At 41.5% G+C, this 24,025-nt stretch overlaps 2 protein-coding genes across 2 annotated transcripts in view; both read left to right on the top strand.

Moving 5' to 3' along the window:
* endouc (endonuclease, polyU-specific C) overlaps positions 1 to 7,674 on the top strand; it is a 32,599-nt gene extending 24,925 nt beyond the window's left edge. The window contains exons 7-8 of the mRNA XM_084334726.1: positions 5,899 to 6,049; positions 6,568 to 7,674. Coding sequence (XP_084190852.1) covers positions 5,899 to 6,049; positions 6,568 to 6,843 — 427 coding nt within the window. The 3' untranslated portion in view covers positions 6,844 to 7,674. The remainder of the gene's footprint in view (positions 1 to 5,898; positions 6,050 to 6,567) is intronic.
* Positions 7,675 to 10,574: 2,900 nt separating this feature from the next.
* The window catches only part of polr3b (polymerase (RNA) III (DNA directed) polypeptide B), a 105,373-nt gene continuing 91,922 nt past the window's right edge, over positions 10,575 to 24,025 (top strand). The window contains exons 1-6 of the mRNA XM_084334814.1: positions 10,575 to 10,706; positions 11,885 to 11,917; positions 12,046 to 12,102; positions 12,191 to 12,255; positions 13,353 to 13,428; positions 21,480 to 21,580. Of these exons, the coding sequence (XP_084190940.1) occupies positions 10,629 to 10,706; positions 11,885 to 11,917; positions 12,046 to 12,102; positions 12,191 to 12,255; positions 13,353 to 13,428; positions 21,480 to 21,580 (410 nt within the window). The 5' untranslated portion in view covers positions 10,575 to 10,628. The remainder of the gene's footprint in view (positions 10,707 to 11,884; positions 11,918 to 12,045; positions 12,103 to 12,190; positions 12,256 to 13,352; positions 13,429 to 21,479; positions 21,581 to 24,025) is intronic.

Genomic DNA, 24,025 nt, shown 5'->3' with positions numbered 1-24,025 from the left:
AACGTCTGATGGTGTGGCTGGTGAGAGGGTAAATCTGGAGAGGATGGACCCTTCTGTGGTTGATACCATCCGGAATGCGCATGCTCCCTCCACTGTCACGCTTTACGCGGGCAGATGGCGTATGTTTCAAGAGTGGTGTAAGGCGGGGGGCAGGGACCCGGTGTCCTGCCCCCTGGATGCTGTCCTTGTTTACCTTCGACGGTGAGGGTATATGCAGCAGCTATATCCTCTTATCATGAGGGATTTGAGGGTGATGTTTTGTTCAGCCACCCTCTTGTGAAGCGTTTCCTGCTTGGCGCCCGACGCGTTAAGCCGGTAAAACGCTCTTTGGCTCCGAGTTGGGATCTTCAATTGGTCCTCGGTCGGTTGTCCTTGGCCCTGTTTGAGCCTCTTGAGCAAGCGCCGTTGGAACAGCTGTTGTTCAAGACCGCGTTCTTGCTGGCCGTCACCTCCGCTAAACTCGTGGGTAAGCTTTGTGCTCTCTCGGTACGACCAGAGTGCCTGTCTTTTCGTTCCGATTGCGGTGCCACTCTGCGGCCTAATCCTGCCTTCGTGCCTAAAAATAACCGGAGTTCCTTCCGCTCCAGGGATATTGTGGTTCAGGCGTTTCATCCACCTCCTCACGCTAGTGAGTTGGAGGCGGGCCTTCACCTGTCATGTCCGGTCCGGGCTTTGGGGATTTACCTCAGCCGTACTCAGGGCCTCAGGGCTACCGATCAGCTCTTTGTCTGTTACGGTGGTTCTCGTGCTGGTAAGGCACTATCGAAACAGCGCCTGTCCCATTGGTTGTGCGAGGGCATTGCCCTTTGCTACACGTTGGCCGGGCTGGCTCCCCCTGGGGGCGTCAGGGCGCACTCCACTCGTGGGGTGGCAGCCTCTGCCGCTCTGCTGGGTGGGTCCTCGGTGGAGGACATCTGTGCTGCAGCTTCATGGTCCTCCCCGGGTCCCTTCGTAAGGTTTTACCTCATGGACATGACCGGGGGTTCTGTCTCCCAGGCGGTTCTGAGGTCTGTGGCCTCTCCTGCTTCCCGTCCTTTGGTGGGGTAGCAGGGGTGTGTGGGTATGGGCCACAGTGTGTTGTGTCACACGTGGTTCCGCCTGTGCTGTGTGTTCAAGGGGTTCTAGTTCTCTCTTGTTCGCACTCGGGTGGAGTTGACTGTGCCCCCTCTTCATTTGGAAGGATGGGGTGACGGGACTCCCCTCCCCCTTGATGTGGGCTTACGGGTCCTCAGGGGGTGCATCTGTCGGGCCTCGCGTCCGCTCTACCCCATATCTCGGTATGGCTTAAGAGCGGGACGCGATGCCAATACGAAATATAACGACAGGTTATGTATATAACCTAGTTATATGAGTACTGGCTAAGCGTCCCGCTCTTAGCGTGCCCTGAGTTCCCTTGGGGAAACTTTTCTTTGGAAACGATTTTTTCCGAGGAAGAGTGAGTGGTGACCACGCCTAGTACTTTATAGTACGCCACTAGGGGCGGGGCCTGGCAGGTGATGGGTGTATTTTTTTGTTTATTCGTTGATGGAGTACACTAGGTACATGAGATGAGGTATATCTCGGTATGGCTTAAGAGCGGGACGCTTAGCCAGTACTCATATAACTAGGTTATATACATAACCTGTCGTTAACCCTTTCACTACCACACTACAGACGGTTAACCTTTCACTACCACACTACAGAAGGTTAACCTTTTTACTACCACACTACAGAAGGTTAACCTTTCACTACCACACTACAGAAGGTTAACCTATTTACTACCACACTACAGAAGGTTGAAAGGCCTCAAGCCTCAGGTTCCTGTTCAGGGACTTTTCCAGGCCACAACACAACTTAGTAAATTTTGTTTTATCCACGGGATGTAGGCTTATTAAAAGAAAGCACTGTTAACTGAAGTACACTCAGGGCTCTCCCCAGGGTTTTCAAACAAGATGGTGCTGAGTCACAACTAGTGGAGGAACAGGAAGTTATGGAAACTGTTAGCAAATGCAAAAACAAGACATCTACTGACTGTAATGATCTAAGCATATCACTTGGAACAATGGATACCATAGTACAACCGTTTACCTTCATACGCAACTTGTCATTCAGGAATGGTGTATTCCCAAATCAAATGAAAAGGGCAAAGGTCATCCCAGTCTACAAAGCAGGCAATAAACAACACTTCACAAACTACAGACCAATTTCCTTGCTCTCACAGTTCTCAAAAGTACTGGAGAAATTATTTGTGGACAGGTTGGATCACTTTGTAGAAAATAATAACTTACTAACTGAGAACCAATACGGTTTTAGAGCCAACAGATCGCCCTCAATGGCATTGATTGAATTAACTGAAGAAATAATAACAAACATAGATACAAAGTTGTACACAGTTGGAGTCTTTGTAGACTTAAAGAAGGCCTTTGACACAATAGATCACAAAATCCTTATAAGGAAAATGGTTAAATATGGCTTCAGAGGGGTTGTGTCAGATTGGCTTGAAAGCTACATAAAAACAGAGAACAAATTGTACAACTTGGAGATTGCAAATCTAGATGTATGAAAATAATGTGTGGAGTCCCTCAAGGCTCGGTTCTGGGACCCAAACTGTTTAATCTATATCTTAATGATTTGTGCTCTGTGTCAAATGTATTGAAGTGTATACTATTTGCTGATAATACTAACATGTTCTGTACAGTGGAGGACATCCAGCAGCTTATGACGGTCTTAACAATAGAAATGAATAAATACAAACTCTGGTTTGATATAAATAAATTATCTTTAAATCTAAATAAAACAAAATGTATGGTATTTGGAAACCGCCAGATAAAAACAGACATTCAGTTGATAATAGATAATAATAGAATAGAAAGAGTATATGAAAATAAATTCCTGGGAGTGATTTTAGACCATAAACTCTGCTGAAAACCCCATATAGAATATGTGAGGGCTAAGATGGCAAAGAGCATCTCAATTATTAGTAAGGTGAGACATGTACTCAATCCCAACTTATTGCACACTGTACTGTGCAATGATCTTGCCTTACCTGCATTACTGCACAGAGGTATCGGGTAACACATACAAAACAACCATAAATACATTGACTATCCTACAAAAAAGAGATATAATCAATAAGAAATAATCAATTACCGGTAAATGTAGGAAGCAAATGTCTGGATAAAGAGGGGGGATACAACCTCAGAGGACCATTGAACTTCAAAAAACCTGTGATGAAAACCAACCTGAAAATAATGTGTATCTCCTCTTACGGAGCCACACTGTGGAATGGGCTAGACTAGAGGATGAACTAAAATATTGTGAAAATATAAATCAATTCAAATCTAGACTAAAAAAATCTATTTTTGATAGGTACAGAAGGGAAGAAGAGCTTTAATTGCATATTAATAAAGAAAAATACGTATGATATTGTATTGTACGTTATATCATATTACATTATATAATCATATTATAATTAATTTGTATATTATATTGAACTATATTTGCAGTATATGCTATTATATTATGGTACTGTATTGTATATATCATGTACTATATATCTCACATCACATTATATGTGCTGTATATACACTATTATGTACTATATACTATTATACATACTATTATATACTGCAGGTATACTATACTGTAATGTGTACTGTAATGTGTACTATATGTGTGTACTGTAATGTGTACTATATGTATGTACTATGTATGTATGTATGTAAATGAAAAAACAAAAAGAAAAGAAACGTAAGTCTTCAGGGGTAGGGCCCGACAAGCCTAGTGCTTCTCCCTAGCCCTTTTCGGACAATTGGACAATGCTGCAATAGCAGTTGGTAAAACTTTGACGATTTATGGAATGACCGTTGTTATGTGTCCAAAGCCCGAAATAAGAAATAACTGAACTGAACTGAACTAAGGCAAAATAAATCTTAAAGAAAGCCATTTGCTGTAAATTCTTAACTTAAAAACATTTAAGTTCCAAATAAGTTATTTATTTATGTACAGTGTATAAGGTTACGCAATAGTTTAACGTAGAACACAAAAACACATGGTGGCACTGGCGTGTTGTCATAATGGCCATTGTTAAACAATTGTCTGAATTCGCCTCGCCTTCATGGTGAGTTTGACAAGCTTCCATCTGGAAGGCGCTGTAGAATTCCCCTAGCCGCCATCAGCAAGGCTGCCGACTAGGTCCAGAAAATCTTGCCACATCACTCCCATCTTAGTTTCCCTTCACTGGCTCCCCATCAAATTCAGAATTCACTTTAAGGTTCTGGTTATCACATATAGAGCACTCCATGGTCAGGCACCTGCCTACATCTGCGATCTACTGCGTCCATACACCACAAACAGATCACTCAGGTCATCTGATCAGGGCTTGCTGGCTGTCCCCCGGTCTAGATTGAAGACAAAAGGGGACAGAGCCTTCGAAACCGTGGCCCCCAGGCTATGGAATGCTCTGCCCTTGGACCTTAGATCTGTGGTCTCTGTAAACACCTTTAATAAGCAGCTAAAGACTGTACTGTTCAAACAGGCGTTTGGCTAATTATGCTCTGTGTAAATCTTCTATGTCTCTTTATCTGTTTTGGTTTTCCTGATCTTTCACGTTTTTAATTATTTTCTTTTACCATGCTGCTATCTTTGCACTTTATTGATGTTTTTACTATGTGAAGCACTTTGTGACCCTGGTTTGTGAAAGGTGCTATATAAATAAACTTTACTTACTTACTTACTTACTTACTTACTTACTTACTATCTATCTATCTATCTATCTATCTATCTATCTATCTATCTATCTATCTATCTATCTATCTATCTATCTATCTATCTATCTATCTATCTATCTATCTATCTATCGATCTATCTATCGATCTATCTATTGTTTTACCATTGTTTAGGGAAAGCTCTGTACACTGTCTTAGGGCCCAGCAGGCTCCACTAATCCATCAAAAAACTGAAATAAAACAGATAGAAGGTATATTATTTCTAGATGGAAGGTATATTTATTTTTATTTACGTATTTAGCCTTTATTTAAATCAGGTGTGTCCTGTTGAGTTCCAGGATCTCTTTTACACGGGAGACCTAGCCAAGAATAGCAGCAACACAAGAGTTTGAGAATAAACAATAAAGACATTACAGATAAAAGTAACATCACAAAATTATCAGATAAAATATTTGCACACAGAAAACCTGGTTTTAATAGGCTTCACCGTCAGCCTTAAATACATTCAGGGTTACCAAGCTTTGAGTTTTAAGATCAGACTGAAGATTGTTCCAAGCTGTGGGTGCGGAAAACCTAAACGCTTTTTTTCCCATTTCTGTTCGGACTTTGGGAACAACAAAATGCAGAGTCCTTTGAACAGAGATTGTAATTTAATTAAATTTAATTCAATTTAATTTCCATCGTTCAAGTTTAAAAGAGACCATAAGTAAATCTAAACCATAGCCAAGAATGGCCCTGTACATCAGAACATACCAATGACTGAGCTGACATGCGCATAAGGAAGGCCAGTTCACTTCATATAATATATTATACAATGGTGAGTAAGAGAAAAAATAATACATCCAGAGCTTTTAGAAAGGTGTAAAATAAAAGTATTGCTTTTCCCCCCAAAGAATTATTGATTAATGAATTTATAATTTTCTTTTAAATGCTGCAGGTCCAAAATGAATGTTATTTCACATGTTGCGTGCATATGTTACTGTATTATCTCCTCCCTACTATCTATGTGAAATGCACCTGATTGGATAAATGACATGCTGGTGCTCTAGTGCGACATCTAGTGGCTGAATGCTATCTATAGCACATTTAATGCATTCAAGATGAACAATAATGATGTCTTTGAATGTTTTGGAAGTAGGGTTTATTTTAGTTATGAGATTTGTGGATTCTAAAGTAATAATGTCTTCAACAGTGTGGATTCCAGTGGATTTGAGCATGTCTTTGTTGGAGAGACCAGGTCTGGAGGAGAGATAGTTGGTTTCCACAACTGGGTCCAGTTTTACCTGCAGGAGAAGAGCAGGAACTTGGACTATAAAGGATACAAGGCCAGGGAGCGTGACGCTGTAAGAATATATAGTCTATTATGTAGACATATGTAGGTATAGACTTCAATTGACCTATCTCAAACCCCCCTCTTTTCTTGACCCTTGATCCTCTAATCACAGGGTTTGAGATAGGTTTATTATATCTGCTGCATATTGTCTTATCTTTTTCTTAATTCTGTAACAAGGCATCTGCAGGGTAGTAAAAGTCTTCAAAAGTAAATTCATAATTCTCAATTGAAGGCCTTAAAAGGCATTAACAAGTTTAATTTGCACGGGTATAGATTTTTTTGCTAGTATGGTCATTCAAGTGGTGCTCTAAGTGGTATTAAAAAGGTCCTTAAAAAGTCTTAAATGTAACTTGTTGAAACCTGCTGATACCCTGTGTAATGTATTTTGAACACAGTAGGATACACAAGATAAAAAGAAAATACATATACTTATACGTGTGGCATTGCTATTCCTGTTGTCACTAACCATAATCCTACCAATCTTATTCTTCCTTGACATGGTACTGATTGCTCTCTTTACATCCACAGCCAGATCAGGACGACCATGTCCTCAACCTGCAGTTCAGCTGGCACGGCCTGGTGAAGCCCGTGGGCAGTGCTTTCGTCGGGGCCAGCCCGGAGTTTGAGATGGCCCTCTTCACCATCGTCTTCCTCATCAACACGGAGAGGCGCACCGGCGTGGTGGTGAACATCGACCAGTGTCAGATGGAGCTGGTGGTCATCAGACACGGACGCTCCCTCGGCACGGCCTACCCCAAGCTGCTCAGCAGCAACAGCAGGCATCTGGCACATCATTCACACTAAAGTGTAGGAGAGGAGGCACTACACTACACTGCCTACATCTGTAAGGAAAGTGGGCAGCATACTACCTTTTGTATTTTCTTTTATTGAGACAGTAGGAAGGATGAGAGTAGGGGAGACACAGGAGAGAAGGTTCTTTATTGAGACAGTAGGAAGGCTGAAAGGGAGACAGACTAGGGAGACACAGGAGAGAAGGTTCTGGTTAGATTTGACCCAAGCCCAGCAGAGGTTGATGTGGTTCCAGAGGCAGGGGGTCTTAACTATCTGGGCGCAACTTTACATTTTTTGTATTCTAGTTTTTAAATAGTGACATTAAAGGGGTGGTTCTGATTTTTGGACCCCTAGACCAGCCCTGCGCATGGAGCCCTTTCAGTCAGCTTGTACAGATGACAGCTTAATGACCCCATTCACTTTGCATTGGTTTGTGGTTAACAGTATGAGGAACAGCATGGATTATGCTGAGAAAAGGATTCTACCAACCGACAACATCAGTGGTAATAGGGCTAGGATTCCAAACATCTGAAATATCCCTTTAACCCATAAAATATGCACTAATGAATCGGGCCCGTAGAGTATACAAGAAAGCATCAATAACTATGATTCTATTGATAGAATATGTGTAGATCATATGAAACTCTCAGGACCATGTGTTAGGCACTAGTTTTTATTCATATTTTAAATAAGTCATATCAAACAATAATTATGCTGCAGAAGAATATGCAATGAAAGGTAATAATGTTTTATTCAAACGGATGTTTTTGTAAATCTGATACAGTCTTGTTTTCCATACAACATTTGGTTTTAATAAAGTCATGGTGTTTATTGTCTCACTGACACTGTGGTCAATGTAATTCATAAGAATGGCTACTTACCAATTCACATTTCATTCACAGAGTCAAAACACACCTCTTCACGGTTTGCATACTCTTCCTCTCCCTCACCAGATTAGCACATTTACCATGTTATACACTGGGGATGCCAACAGTAGTGCATGCTTGGTTTGAACCTGTTGCTGTGACAACAGGAACGCTACCCACAAGCCATGGGTGACCCTTGTCTTAAAGGACCAGACCAGTGTTTTCAGAGTCATTCTTGCCTTAATACAAAAACCAAGGTGCCCATATTTTTTTATAATCTTTTACCGTTACTCACAAATGTGGTAGTCATTTTCTCCTGATTCACCACTGCCATTGGCTTCCAGTGTATCTGAAAATGTGTCTTATGTAAACACCACATTTGACTAAATGCCATGTTAACATTATGTGTCACTTATTTTCTGAGGTTTTCCATTGTGATATAATACAGTATCTGAAGAAGAATTCTGCTCTTCCTTTTTAGGCACAATAGCCACTTTTCAGGGGAAAACAAAAACCTTTCAGGAAAATAAATGCACCTCAGATGGTATTTTAGTCAGATGTTAGCATGGTATTTTAGTCAAATGTTAGCATGTCATTTTAGTCAGATGTTAGCATGGTATTTTAGTCAGATGTTAGCATTGTATTTGAGTCAGATGTTAGCATGGTATTTTAGTCAGACGTGGTGACTCATGGGTTTATGTAGTGTTTAAGACACATTTTCAGAATTGTTCAGTAATGGTAAAATAATGCAAGAATGACTTCTAACCGACATGTCAAAAAAAATAGTATGATCCTTTAAGACCCACATAAGGGCATCATTTAAGCATTACATCACGCCAGGAGTGTGTTATACGAATTAGATCATGCCTAGGGGTGGTTGTTAGGCCCGAGGCGCAGCCGAGGGGCTAAGGGGTGTTCCCCAACAATTGAGTAGTAAATCAAGATATTACTGTTTCATGTTACTTAAATCCTCTTCTCAAAGACTGATCTGTCTGTCATCTAATACCTTTCCATAGTTTAAAGAGACTCCATCTTTTTCCCAGCATATTTTCATTCTTATTGATTTTGTAGGTTACCTTTTCTATACTATATAATTTGTCCTCTACAGTTTTTTTTTTTTTTTTTATTGGTCTTTTTCCCCCTCCATTTTCCTCCGATTTTTCTCCCATCCCAATGTTAGTCGTATGCCAATTCCCAGTCCCTTCCTGATCGCTGCGCACTTACCCCCCACAGTCAGATCATCTGGGAGAGTGGAGGCTACCACGTGCTTCCTCCGACACACGTCCAGCCAATCACCGCTTCTTTTCACCTGGCAGCGCGGATTCTCATTGAGAGGGCGTAGCGTGTGGGAGGACCACACTATCCCCCTCACGTCCAATCCGCGCTTAGCAGGCGCCCCGACCGAACTGTAGGAGTCGCTGTTTACAACGACCCGGACCCACCCCGCCAGCTTCTCCCACCCTCTGATACAGCCAATTGTATCAGTGCAGACGGCCAGCCAAGCTGGTGACAACCCCGGAGCTGTGAGCTGGATTCGAGCAGGCGAATCGAGCTCACAGCTCCGGGGCTGGTGACGAACGCAATCTCCGCTCGGCCACCTAACCGCCTGTCCTCTACAGTTTCTAACCATTTGTTTACTTTCGGGGGTTCACGTTTTTTCCAAGCTCTTGTTATTTGCTTAAGTGCTGCAGCTCTCAAAATAAAATAAAAGGTATAATTCTTCTTTTTGTAGGTTTTTGGGGCGTGTTCCTAACAGTATATCATGTTTTTCTAGATACCCCATTTTTTCGAACATCTGTTCCATTATGTGTAAAATATCTTTTTTTTTATACATGTGAAGAATATATGTGTATAATATATGTATATGTGTATAATTACTCTTAGTCATGGGTTTCAATGAAAACCAGATGATTTTGTGGTCAGCAGATGAAGAATGATAAAAATCATATGACTGCATGAAGTCAGATTGTTTTGATATTGAAATCAAATATCAAATTGTTCAGTACGCCCTTGTTGAGAATGCAATGATCTATGAATAATGCAAATTGGTAACAATAATTGATATTTACCAGGAATTCCAAGTCTGCATCTTATTATTCTTTCAAGCCAATAATCTACTCAGTTTTCTGTGTCTGCTTAAGCTAAATGTATCAAGGTACAAACTACACGTTATGACAGGTTGGACGGTCAGTGACATCATTCACACACGTGCAACATGTGCAAATCAGATTTCAGGGAAGTAACCTTTTTGGTAGTGGTGGTACAGACTACAGAGAAGCTCTCCCTCTCCAGGGGAAGAATGTGAATGAGACGTTCTGTTGACAAGTTCTGCATAAATAATAATGTATTTAAACCTTAACCTTACAAAAAACGTTTTTGAGTGGAGGGGATCTTTAAAAGTGGTGCTATGGATATAGATGTCCAATGAGGAGAGTGCGCTGTTATTTCTATCTTTTGTATTGTATTGCCTAGGCTCTCACCTACTTGGTTTCCCGTGATTGTGGCCTATGTTGTGGAATATTCAAATGAGCCAAGACAGTAAGCTGTAGGAATTCAGACGAGTCAAATATAAAAATATGGAATTGTTCATATTTTCTTGCAATAAAAGTAACGTTTTCCGTGTAGCAAAATTCTGCCTAATCTGGCTAAAATTTGGGTGCGTGAGGTGGTGGCCAAAGAATGGACAGTTGGACGCACTCAAGAGCCACATTTCTACTTTTTCACTTTACCTATAATAATGCAATCGTAGAGGATTATAATAGTTACACTATGCGGAATTCAACTCACCCTGTATAGTTTTGTCTTAACACGGACTTTTTATAGTGTTACACCCAGCGAGTTTGCATGCTGCAGTTGCTTCCGTTTGCAAGATAAACACTGGCAATGTGTCCATGGTTCTTGGTCTTTGAACTTGAATAACACAAAATAGCCATGGACATAACGCTACTTGGAGAGGAATTTGGAGACATGAGTACCGAAGAACTCGCGGCTCCTGTCGACACAGTTGAGGTAAACGTTAACTCGTGGTGTTGACACAGCATAGGCTAACGTTAGTTGTTGTATTGGTGTAAACGTAGGATAGTTGTCAAACAATCCAATAAACGACTATTACACTGTTATATTTACCTTTAGTTCACATTTCCACATGTTGTGATTTAGTCCCGGGTATTGACATTAAGTTAACAATTAAAGGTGTTGTAACTTAAGTGTTTTTCTCTTTTTTTGTTATAGTAAGTGGTCTACAACAGTACATAGCTCTACATTATGACATTCATCACTGTTTATAGTGTCTGGTCATGTGGTCAGTCACATGGGTCTTCCAGTCCCTTCGCTCTGCAGTAAACATTAAATACATTTTCTGGTATCCCTTCCCACTTTATCCAACCAGGAGAGAGAACCCCACACAATTGTCTGACACAAATTTAATAAAAACGAGTTTTAAGCAAATCTGTGCTTGATAGAAATAGAATAATCTACCAGAGCAGTGAGAGAATCAGATTTCTTGAAATAAGTAAAAAATATATAGGGCTATCTCTTCTGATTGGATAACGTTGGAACAGGATACCAGTTTTTCTTCTGTTTACTGCAGAGTGGAGGTACTGTGAGACCCATGTTACTGACCAAACAAAACACTATATCATTAATGGCTGTCAGAATGTAGAGCTATTTAACACATAAGAAAATACCACGTTAAGCACCTTTAGGAATCGATGTCATGTCTGTGGCCCAGTCAACATTGTAAACATGCACCACTCTCCTAAAGCTAGAAATCAGATAGAGATCCCTCAAATTACAATGCCACCTGGATCAAGACTCTATGGAGCCATGACATGTTAAGCTCTGTAAGAGTTCCAAACATACCAAACATGGTATATATTCTAGTATTGTAAGCAGGTCTGAACCAGAATTGAAACCTCATTTAAGCTGCAAGCATTTCATTTCCCAAAGACAGTTCGTTGTCTATGAAGCAGCCCTGGATGTTACACCCAGGTCACATCACACATTTGAGGGATCTCAGATTTCTAGCATTAAGAGAAAGTGGTGCTCCCGGGAATATTAACGTCAAGCAATACCGTGACTTATTAAATTGGCCGGCATTCTCTTCCTAAGGCAGGTCTCACTGTTACAGTAACAACATTTTTTTTGGTTATATCCCTTAATTGTAAATATCAACACTTCTTTGACAGGAAAAATGGAAACTGTTGCCAGCTTTCCTGAAGGTAAACAAAAGGGCTTTTTAAATTTACAATATCTTCCTCGTATCAATTTCCAGCTATTTGTCATCACGTCGTTACAGATTACACAATGCTTCTGTTTCTCTGCTAATGTTTAACCTTCCTGTCTGCAGGTGAAAGGACTGGTGAAGCAGCACATCGACTCCTTCAACTACTTCATCAACGTGGAGGTACAACTTTTGTCTGATTTTATGACGTGCGTCAGCCAAAGCTGATTCAACTGTATCTGCATGTAAACATGACTGTCGTTGTCCATAGATAAAGAAGATCATGAAGGCGAATGAAAAGATCACAAGTGATGCTGATCCAATGTGGTACCTGAAGTAAGTCAGATACCTCCTTTATCACACAGCTACACTAGAGACTCACAGAACTTTTTACACTAGAGACGCACAGAACAGTTTTTTACACACACACTTTCTGCTGACTCCTTTATCACACAGCAGTAATCCAGTTACACTAGAGACGCACAGAACCTTTTACACACAAACTTGTTGTTTGTCTCCATTATTCTTATTTTTTTATCCACTTTTTCTCTTTTTCTATTTTTCTTCCATCCCAATTCCACTGTGCCAATTCTCCCCTCCCCTGTCTTGAACGTTGCTCGCATATGCCCCCCACTGGCCGGTTGTAGGGAGGATAGAAGCCTTGCTTCACGTGTCCCCTCCGATACACGAGGAGGCAGCCTGTCACATCTTTTCACCTGCCAGTACGGACTCTCATTGGCGAGGTGTAACGTGTGGGAGGCTCACACTACCCCCACCATTTCCTGTCTCTGCTGTGCAGGCGTCCCCAACCGACCTGTAGGAGTCGCTGTCCACAACGTCCAGATTGCGTCTATGCTTTCCACAACAAATTCGTGTTTCCACGTTCGAGTTTTGCGCTCTGATTAGCCACGCGCGTTTCTGGTCATGTGACATGTGCGCCAATCGTGGGACGGCAAGTTCTGCGCCTATTTCCGGGTCTAACAGCCTGCAAACTACCTAACGCCTAGTTTATCACTGGTTAAGCTTAGGCGACTCTTTCGCAGTTGGTTATGGTTAGAGTTTGGAATCAGGGCAGGCGTTCTATCGCCATGCTCTAAGACAAACTCTAACCTTAACCAACTTCGAAAGAGCGCCTAAGCTTAACCATCCAGAAACACGCGTGGCCAATCAGAGACGTGGAAACACGAATTTGTTGTGGAAAGTATTCAGGCGTCCAGATTACCACCCATCGACTTCCACCCGCTAACTCTGCCAATTGAGTTAGTATGACGGCTGGCCCAAGCCGGAGGCAACGCCGACCGCCGGAGTCGAACCCGGTGTCTCTTGTGTTGGTGACGAGCACAATGTCCGCTGCGCCACCCAGCCGCCCTTTGTCTCCATTATTCTTATCTGCATGAGTGAATTAATAATAATGAAACCCCCTTTGTTTCCAGATACCTCAACATCTACGTCGGCATGCCTGACGTCGAAGAGAGCTTCAATGTGACTAGGCCTGTTTCTCCTCATGAGGTTTGTTGTCCATAACATTAACCCTTTCTCTGCCACGCTTATATCCATCCTTGTAGCCAGTCTGCCAGCTCTATTTGTCTATGGAGATGTTCACCTACTTTGCAGGGCTATAACTTTTTAAATTGTATTGCTAAATTGACATTACTATGGCCCATTCAACATCGATTAGCTATCGTTCAGGGTGTAGGAACGTTTTACTTTTTCATTCATACAAAAATACGGTCTAGAGCATAGGTGTCAAACTCATGGCCCGCGGGCCAAATTTATGCAAATGACATGTCGTCAGCTTGTGACTGCAACTTGTTCCTGTTTGCGGACGACTCAGCCCTGCTGGTCTCTGACAAGAACAAGTTACAGGTTGAAAAAGCCCTCAGCTCGGAACTAGGCAAAATCTGCATATGGCTCGCCGACAACAAACTATCATTACACATGGGCAAAACAGAGTCCATTCTCTTCGGTTCAAATAACAAACTCAGCAAGACCGACGGCTTCTCGGTTACAGTGGGTGACAATATTATCACAAGGAAAGATGAAATTACCTACCTGGGTTCCATCCTAGAGGCTAATCTTTCCTGTGACAAAATGGCATCCAATGTAATAAAAAAAGTCAACCAACGAACGCGATTCTTGTACCGGATCTCCTCTCTGGTAAACAAGAATACCCTGAAGACTCTAGCAGGAGCACTCATTCAAGGGTACTACGACTATGCTTGCACCTCATGGTACCAAAGCACCTCAAAGGCACTAAAAAACAAATTACAAACATCTCAAAACAAGCTAGTCAGACTACTACTTGACCTGACTCCTAGAACCCACCTCACCCCTGCCCACTTTGACAACCTAGGATGGCTTAGAGTAGACGACAGAGTACAGCAACTTGCAATGGGCCTGGTCTACAAGATACACTACGCGACCAAGGTACCCATGTACATGTCAAAATACTTCCCAAAGGTCAGTGAATACCACGATCACAACACCAGAGGGAGCTCCACAAATCATGTAAAACCCAGATTCGGCTCAAACAAGGGACTAAACACGTTTCGCAATTATGCCACATCAATGTGGAACGCCCTGCCTAAAGCTGTAAAGGAATGTGAATCACTACCCACCTTCAAAAACACTCTCAAAAAACACCTACGTGAGACTGCAATTCGAAACTGGCCCCTACAAATGTCCTAACCTAGTTGTACAGTAAATGACCAAGTAAGGCTTTGTCAATATTCCAATGTACAGTGTAAAATGTGTGTGTGTCCCCTACCCAACCCCCTCCCCCCCCCCACACCTCCAATGTACAGCCCTCACCCAACCCACCCAACCCCACCCCACCAACCTCCTCCAATGTACAGTTTCTACGCCAAATGTATATACACTCCTTTTCTGGACACTTTTGTATCACAAACAGTACTGTATTTGCAAATCTGATATGTCATAAATGTATAGATGTAGCAGTACTGTCTATCTGTATGTCATGTATGTCATATATGTTATGATGAATTGAAAATGGGGGACCCTGATGTAAACAAGACGAAAGTCTTTCTCTGGTCTGCATCCCCTTAACAATTGTATGTATTGAGATGTACTGTACTGTACCCATTCTGCAATCTGTTAATAAACTTTTCAATCAATCAATCAATCAAAGCCTGCCACGTCATTTGATGTGGCCCCCCAAGAGCTCTAGTAAACATTTTTTCTTTTTTTTTTTTTTTATATATAAACATTAATCTTGGGTTAAAAAATAGCGGCGTTAAAATAATTGTGGGTTAATGCGTTAATAAATCTTTAACTTTGACAGCCTTAGTTATTACACATTCTTACACATACATGTAGGTATTGATGAAGTAACAAAGGAAAAAAGCCAAAAGCACTTACTCAGACATTCTTTGACAATTTTACAGCCCAAAATACAAAAAATATCCAGGCGGAATAGGTAACAAAGGGTTGAAGAAATATTGTCTGAACTGTCAGATGCAAACTGGCTGTGTGACATAACCGAGCATCTCGCTCAATTGAATAAGAAGCTGTAGGGACGCAAACAAGTCCCACCCAAAACCAATATAGTTGTGAACTGAGACAACCCTTATTTTGTTAGTTTTGAGTACAGTTACAGTTGTGTGTTCATGCAGACACATAATAGCAATTTCATTACGAATTGATTTGATTTTATTTTATTAGGGATCCCCATTAGCTGGTGCGATAGCAACCAGCTAGTCTTCCTGGGGTCCACACACAAAAAAACACACAAAAACAATCACTATTGCAAAAAACAAAATTATTAAAAGTCAGTACACACAATGCATAATGAACCTACTGTAACAATTAATATAGCTAAAATTACATTAGTGTAAAACAAAAACAAAAAATTACTTTACAGTGTTAAAAACAATTTAAAAACAATTGAATTGAAAATGGTGGACCCTGATGTAAACAAGTCGAAAGTCTTTCTCTGGTCTGCATCCCCTTAACAATTGTGTGTATTGAGCTGTACTGTACTGTACCCATTCTGCAATCTGTTAATTAAAGCTCTGGTCTGCATCCCCTTAACAATTGTGTGTATTGAGCTGTACTGTACTGTACCCATTCTGCAATCTGTTAATTAAAGTTAATTAAACTATCTTCCATTAGTTGGATGTATGGCCTCTGCAAGGTTGTGTGCAGCCATTTGTTTTTGTAACATCTGCTACATCTGTCCCACGTGTTCTTTGCAGCTCAGTTGTTAGTTCTGCCCCTCTTGACTGTGACAAAAAGGTTTTGAACAAACTTAATGTCATAGCTTGTATTTGATGATCTTCTTCTTTGTTATTTACTTGAATAGTTTGATCATTGATTAATGGAGTAATATGGGGTTCTGATAAACAAAAATTATTTGTTAAAATAACATAAGCTAACATATATTTTTACATCTATGCAAATGCATATGCAATATGTATAACTTGAATAAGTAATAAATACAGAAACAACATGTTTAACAATATGTAAATGAGTAGCTACATTTATTTTACATTACATTAACATTTATACGGTCTTTGGCCCTTTGAGGGCAACCATAATGCTGATGTGGCCCTCTGTGAAAATGAGTTTGACACCCCTGGTCTAGAGTATAAATATGTTTTTATCGTTTTCTGCAGTATTTCATAGAACGTGAGTTATAGCCATTTATGCATATATATGATCATCAAATGAAGTTTGATAGCGATTGACGCCAGATTAAAAATTTCAATTGTACAAGGTCCTAAACGTCATGACTCATCATCTGCTGGTGACCGGAGGGGGGGGGGGGGGGGGGGGTTGTTTATAATGCAATGACCGACGTTAAATGTTTCATGTAGTATGGGTGATATATTGATCATAGCAGTTTGTATGGATAATAATAATCAAAAACGCTGAAACTCACAGCAGCTTCCTCGTAGCGATGGGGGATGATACTGGAGCAAAAAGATCGCTATTATGGGATGTTGATCTAGGCGAACCATTTCCGGGTTGTATAATACTATATACGTCCAAATAATGTTGTTTATCGAGTTATGGCAACGGATCGATTATCCAGTGTGTCCAGATGGAGTCCCGCGAGCGGTAGCGAGTGGCGGACGGAATAGGGGGGACACCAAGCACTTCACCTCGCCGATCGGCCACCAGGTGGCGGTATTGAAGCGCTGGAGAGTTGAGCGGAGTCCTACAGCACCAGTCAATGATCCGTGGGTGAAATATGAATACCATGACAGAAATTTGAAATATTGATCTCAAAGACGCTGTAAAACGTTTGGCAGATTACGCATGGCGAGGAATGACATCTTAACACGTCATTGGCGATTAAAGGGTTAATGGACAGTCTGTGTCATTCTTGCCTCGATAGGAGCGAGTACCTTAGTGAGTTGGTCATCGTCTCTTTTCCATATTTGGTAGCTAATATCTGGTATCCGTCTTGGCATAAGGTCCCCACTAGGTGTCCCCTTCTGAAGAAGTTCCATGACCAGGGTTAGAAATGTACACTTTGATGGTACAATTAATAATAATAATAATAATAATAATAATAATAATAATAATAATAATAATATCTTAGATTTATATAGAGCCTTTCAGGAGACCCAAGGCACTTAACAGGAGGGGGCAACTAGGGGAAGGGGATTGGGGAACAACGTAACAACAGTAAAAAAGAAAAGAGGGAAATCAGGCAGAGTAATTTACAAATTTGGTGAAGAGGTGGGTTTTGAGTTGGGATTTGAAAGAGTGCAGGGATGTAGCACTACGGATGTTTGGAGGGAGGGAGTTCTAGAGGGTGGGTGCGGCAACAGAGAAGGCTCTGGGACCAACAGTCCGCAGGTTGGTGGTGGGAATGGAGAGGAGACCGGAGTCAGAGGACCGCAGCCTCTGGGGTGGGATGTAGGGATGGAGGAGGTCAGCTAGGTACCGGGGGGCAAGGGAGTGAAGGGATTTGTAGGTGATGAGAGGATCTTGAAATTGATTCAGGACTCGACTGGGCCCCAGTGGAGGTGGATGATGGAACAATAATGGAAAAACCTGCCGAACAATGAAATCCGTTCAAGGCAAGAATGACACAACACGCGTGTTTGTCAAAAGCACTGGTATTGGCCATCGTCACCACCAGTGTTTTGACAAATTTATTTGCATACATTTGAAAGACCTAGGGGCAAATTCACAAAGGATGGATTGTGCGGTCCTAATTGCACCTTTAACTGCGCGAGTTTAGTGCACGGTATCTGCTCCCTCTTTGCGCGCTATTCACTAAAGGCCAGAATATACTGGAAAACTGACACGTACACGGCTGCAGACACGATGCACACGCGGCTCTGTTTATAGTCCATTTTTGGTGTCTGTAAGCGTAAGCGCCGCGTGCTTATGTTATGACAGCTGGCACATGCGCAGTTGGCGTGCATATCCAATGGGGGTATCCGCACGGTCACAAAATCTGGCAGGCACACGGACATGGATATGCGCACCGACTGCGCATGTTCCCAGCTGTCATAACATAAGCATGCGACGCTGACGCTTACTGACACCAAAAATGGACTATAAACAGAGTGCATGTACGTGTCAGTTTTCGAGTATATTCGGGCCTTTAGGACATTGCGCGGATGAGATACTAACGCAAACACGCCCATGGGTGTGCAGTTTGTTCCTGATTTTCTCCAGCGCAGTTTGCTCACGGAGCAGTTTGCACCTGACAGCGCTTTTGGCAAATATCAGGAAGGGGAAAAATCAACCTGAAATGAGAGAGAGAGGGAATTAAGCTCTTATTATTCTTGTTATTGCTGTTATTGCTTCCATTGTTATGAATGAGAGAACCCACAGCACAATCACGTTCACAATGAGGAAATAACATGACTTCTACTGGCGTATCATTTGTAATATAAATAAATGTATCAATACATTAATCGATCAATAACCTACATATTATTACCATGCTATTTATGTTAGTTATTAATTAACTAATTTAGTTCATCATTTATATGTGCTGCTTAATATAGGCTACATAAACAAATCTGTCTATTTATTGATACTCATCAATCGACAATCATGACGTTGCATTACTGCTGATCAGCACGCCTTTCAGGTTAACTGGTAAAAAAAAATGTAAGTGGTAACGTTAGAAAGCTATGATCTCCAGACATGTTTTGGCCATTCAAGACCATTTTCAAATGTCCAATCTAACGAATTTTGTTTGCTCATAAAATGCTTAAAATGTTAAATGTGATTATAATAGACGACTGTTAACACATTCAGAGCCGGCCGGATATTAGCATATTAGGGCTTGTAGGCCAGCGCTTTAATCAATGGGAGGACAGGGATATTTGCGAATGCTTAAACTATATCTTAAATTATGGTTATGGGTCTAAAACACCCCTCGCTTATCAATGATATTCCAGAGAAAGACGCGATAATAGCCCTTTAGTGGAATACACAAAACATGTTGTAATCTTTCGGCTGATTTATGAATAGTTTTCAAATAAACGCTAGATTATCGATAGTATGTGTCCTTATGCACGCTAGAGAAGCAGGCTGAAAAATCGTTTATCCGTGCCTTGCTCCGCGCCAACGGCACACACACACACACCTACACACACACACACACACACACACACACACACACGTTGTGACCGCTGTGAAAAAAACATCTGATTAACCCAATACTGGTAACATAGATTCCTTACCTCACATCTGATGTTCTGCAAAAAGATTAATCCAATTCCTGATCGCCATTCCAGATATTGATCACGTTTATTGATCCAACGTTATAGTCCAAAACACATAATCCAAGCTGCTCCCAGCCTCCCCAGTCAATGTGGTAACACGATACTGCATGCCCGAGAAGGGAAACCCGGACCGCAGTTTTTTTTCTGATGCACAACCCCAGCCAATCCAATCCAATGATGTGCAATACCATCCGGGAGACGATAGGCGGCGGTATTTGCCCTTTTGCGAGCTCAGACCCATTCCCAACGATAAAAAAAATAAATAACGATTAAAACCCAACTATACTCGTGATTGGCACGCAAGCCATGGCGAGTTAACCCGACTATCATCGTGATTGGCACGGAATGGGTTAATGTATAGGACGTGCACGGGGCAGACTGCAGACAGGCCATCAGAATGTTAATTTGGGATAAATAAATAATAATGGGGGCGGCTAAGTGGCGCAGTGGGCAAGGCACTCGCCACTAATGCAGCTCTCGGCATTGCTACCAGCTTGGCTGGTCGTTCATACTAATACAATTGGCAGTATTAGGGGGTGGGAAGCTGGTGGGTGGGGATCGGACGTTGTGGACAGCGACTCCTACAGGTCGGTTGGTGTGCCTGCGCAGCAGAATCAGGAAGCAACGAGGGCGGCGTGTCCCTCCCACGCAGACCCTGGCCGCTGAGAGATCGCGTTGTTCAGGTGAAAAGATGCGACGGCTGCCTCCTCGTGTACCGGAGGGGACACGTGATGCAAGGCTTGGTCCACATTGCAGCCGACCTGTGGGAGGCATGGCCTAACAGCGTTCGAGACAGGGGAGGGTAGAATTGGACAATACGAAATTGGGATGGGAGAAAAATAGAAAAATGGGAGAAAAAGTAGATCAAAAAAATATATAATAATAATGGGTTTCGTTATTTATTTTCTCAATTCTCCGCTTGAAATAATTAATGTAAATGTCATCAGATAACAGCTCATCAGATAACAGCTCATCAGATAACAGCTCATCACATAACAGCTCATCAAATAACAGCTCATCACATAACCGCTCATCAGATAACAGCTCATTTGATTATAATAATAATACAACTTTTATTTTTATAGCACCTTTCATACAGAAACTGCAGCTCAAAGTGCTTCACAACAGAAAAAAGACAGGCATAAAATGAGCACAGAAAGTTCAGACATAAAATCACAGTTTTTCACATTAGGATCTAACATTCCACCTTGTTTATGGTTTGATTCAGTTTAAAAAATAGACAATAATAAAAAGAGTAAGATAGAATAGACAGACTAAAACAGTGCAATAAAATAGTTCTGGATTACTGTTTTACAGTTTAGTCGTCTTTACCTTCTCTGTTTGGTATCCACAGTTTAAAACCTGACAGTCTTCCCTCCTTTTTGATACCCACTTTGACCCTTCGAACCTCCCACTCAGGGCAAACCTCCCTCTCAGGGCGCAGTTCTAGGCCTGGGTCCTACACAGTTTTAAAGCCTGACAGTCTTTCTTGTTTGATACCCACACCGTTTAATACCTGACAGTTTTGAATCTGTAATAAAAAGCAATAGACAGAGTAAAATAGTGCAGTGCATTAGAATAGAATAGACAGTAAAATTATGCAACAGTGCAGTGCAATAAAAAGTAAAGTAAAATAGAAGTGCAATAAAATAGAATGGACAGAGTAAAATAGTGCTACAGTACAATCAACAGTGGAGTGTATTAAAAGGCTATGGTGAAGAGGTAAGTTTTTAGCTTATTTTTGAAAATATTAAGATATCTAGCTTCCCTAATGTCTATAGGTAGTGTGTTCCATAACTTTGGTGCATAGTTTGCAAAAATGTGTGCTGTTGTTTTCTACAGTGCCGGCTCAGAGACATGACATACTCTGCCTCCATCACAGTGGACATAGAGTACACACGAGGCAGTCAGAGAATCATCCGCAACGCTCTGCCCATCGGAAGGTATAGCACCCTCTCTTTCTCCTCTTAAATGTGCTGATTCAGGTTCAGATTCTAGAGGTGTAATAATGATGCATTATTGTGATTCTTATGCTAGCTGCCATTTTACATTTTAATTTGTGTCAGTAACCACAACAGAATACTTGTAACGTCCAGTAACCCTCTCGCACATTGTCAAGTCAAGTGTTCCTTTATTAATCTCCTTGGGGAAATTCATGTGACATAGCAGCATGGGGGGATGGGTGTACAGGTAGGGTAGGTAGTAATAATAATAGAACATAGAACAAAGTGCAAGTAGTAATGATAATAGTGATAACGGTAGTAGTAGTGAACAGTAGTGAGTGGCAGGATTCAATCAGACAGTACTAGTAGTAATAGTGATGATGGTATACATGGTCCAAACCGTAGTAACACACTGCACCAGAGTCTGTGCAGTATTTATTATTATTATATATTTTTAAATTATCTTTATTAGCTTTTTCTGGTCGCGCAGGACCGACAGCTTTTTTTGGCCATGCAGGACCGACAGAGGAGAGAGGGGGAAACGGGAGGAAGACATGCAGCATATGGCCACCGGGTCTGGGAAACGAACCCGGGGATACCTAGGGCTGGGCGATATGGCCAAAAACGTTATCGCGATAAAATTATAAAATTATTTTCATATAACTCGATATTGATAATTATCGTCGATATAATGTCTGTCAAGTTTAATTAACTTATTATGCCCAGCGCCGATGGACGGGCTATTAATAGACTTGTTTTTCTGCTGCGAATGTCTCGAGTTGATGTCGTCATCAGTCCGCGCACGTTAGCAGTTAGCCAGAGCGAGCAGTGTATCCCATGACAAAGTACTAAATATCCCTAAAATACTCTGTTCCTCCCCAATACATTGCAACAACGTCCACCGTATACCACACACTACTATAACCGTGGCATCAGAATTCACGCCACACACATACTCGGCACGTAAATATATAAAATAGCGCCGTGCAAGCTAATTATCCTAGCGAGCCAAACGATACAATTGCGCCGTGCAAGCTAATTATCCTAGCGAGCCATATTGCCAAAGTACTAAATATCCCTAAAATACTCTGTTCCGCCCCAATACATTGCAACGACGTCCACCGTATACCACACACTACTATAACCGTGGCATCAGAATTCACGCCACACACATACTAAGCACAAGCTAATTAGCCTAGCCAGCCTTGTTGTTGAGTCCTACCTCCGGGTCTCCTTCCGGGTCTCCTTCCGCTGTCGGCCATCTCCTTCACTGATTGGTTGTTAGTGCGTGTGCTCATATCCAAGCTTGGAAAATCGATATCGAAACTTTGCGACCACGTTTCATGTTTATTTCGAGGAAATAATTTATCGCGATAGTTATCGTTATCGTTTTATCGCCCAGCCCTAGGGCGACCGCTTCGCGACTCAGCACGCTATGTGGTGTGCTACTGGAGCGCCCCTGCAGTATTTATTCAGTCAGATAGTCCCAACAGTGTTTATTATTAACACATTGGGTGCCATGCCCCTTTGCACAGATAACCCCTTGAGTGCCAGCGCTTTAGTCAATGGGAGATCGGGGATATTTGCGAACGCTTAAACTATATCTTAAATTATGGCTATGGACTTATCAATGACTTGCTTGCAGTCAACATGTACGAAACTGACTGTTTTTTCATTGGTACATTTCCGTTTTATACCGTTTTGAATACGAGTATAGTTTCGGAGAGTTCTAATAATTTCAGAGAAATTCCGCGATAATAGCCCTTTAGTGGAATACACAAAACACGTCATTTTTCGGCTGATTTATGAATAGTTTTCAAATAAATGCTAGATTATCGATAGTATATGCAGGCTGAAAAATCTATTATCCATGACCTGGTCAGCGCTAACGTCATACACGCACACACACACACACAGACACGTTGTGATCGCTATGAAAAAAACATCTGATTAACCCAATACTGGTAAAATAGAGTCCTTACCTCACATCAGATGTTCTGCAAAAAGATTAATCCAATTCCTGATCGCCATTCCAAATATTGATCGCCTTTATTGATCCAACGTTATAGTCCGAAACACATAATCGAAAGCTGCTCCGAGCCTCCCCAGTGAATGTGGATGAAAAATGAATGGATATCGCTAATAAAACAAATAACGATTAAATAACGAGAACTCGTTATTGGCAACCAACGCATGGCGAGAAATAACGAGAAATCTTGTTGTTGGCACCCAATGTGTTAAGAGTCAGATAGTCCTAACATTGTTTATTATTAACTCTTTCTGCGCCATACCAGAGAAAAGTTGGGTTTCGTCACCATGCGCTGAGCGCCATACCCGAGAATTCTCGGGTTTTTATCCTTTGATCCCCGTTCTATAAACTCTGCCGGAGCTCCCTAGGTCTCCCTGGCTCATCTGCCTACGTTGGAATTGCAATGACGATCGAAT

The sequence above is a fragment of the Notolepis coatsorum genome (genome assembly GCF_963971535.1).
Source record: "Notolepis coatsorum genome assembly, chromosome: 18".
NCBI classification, from domain to species: Eukaryota; Metazoa; Chordata; class Actinopteri; order Aulopiformes; family Paralepididae; genus Notolepis; species Notolepis coatsorum.
Note: the sequence above shows the minus strand (reverse complement) of the source record. Positions and strands in the feature narration are given on the sequence as shown.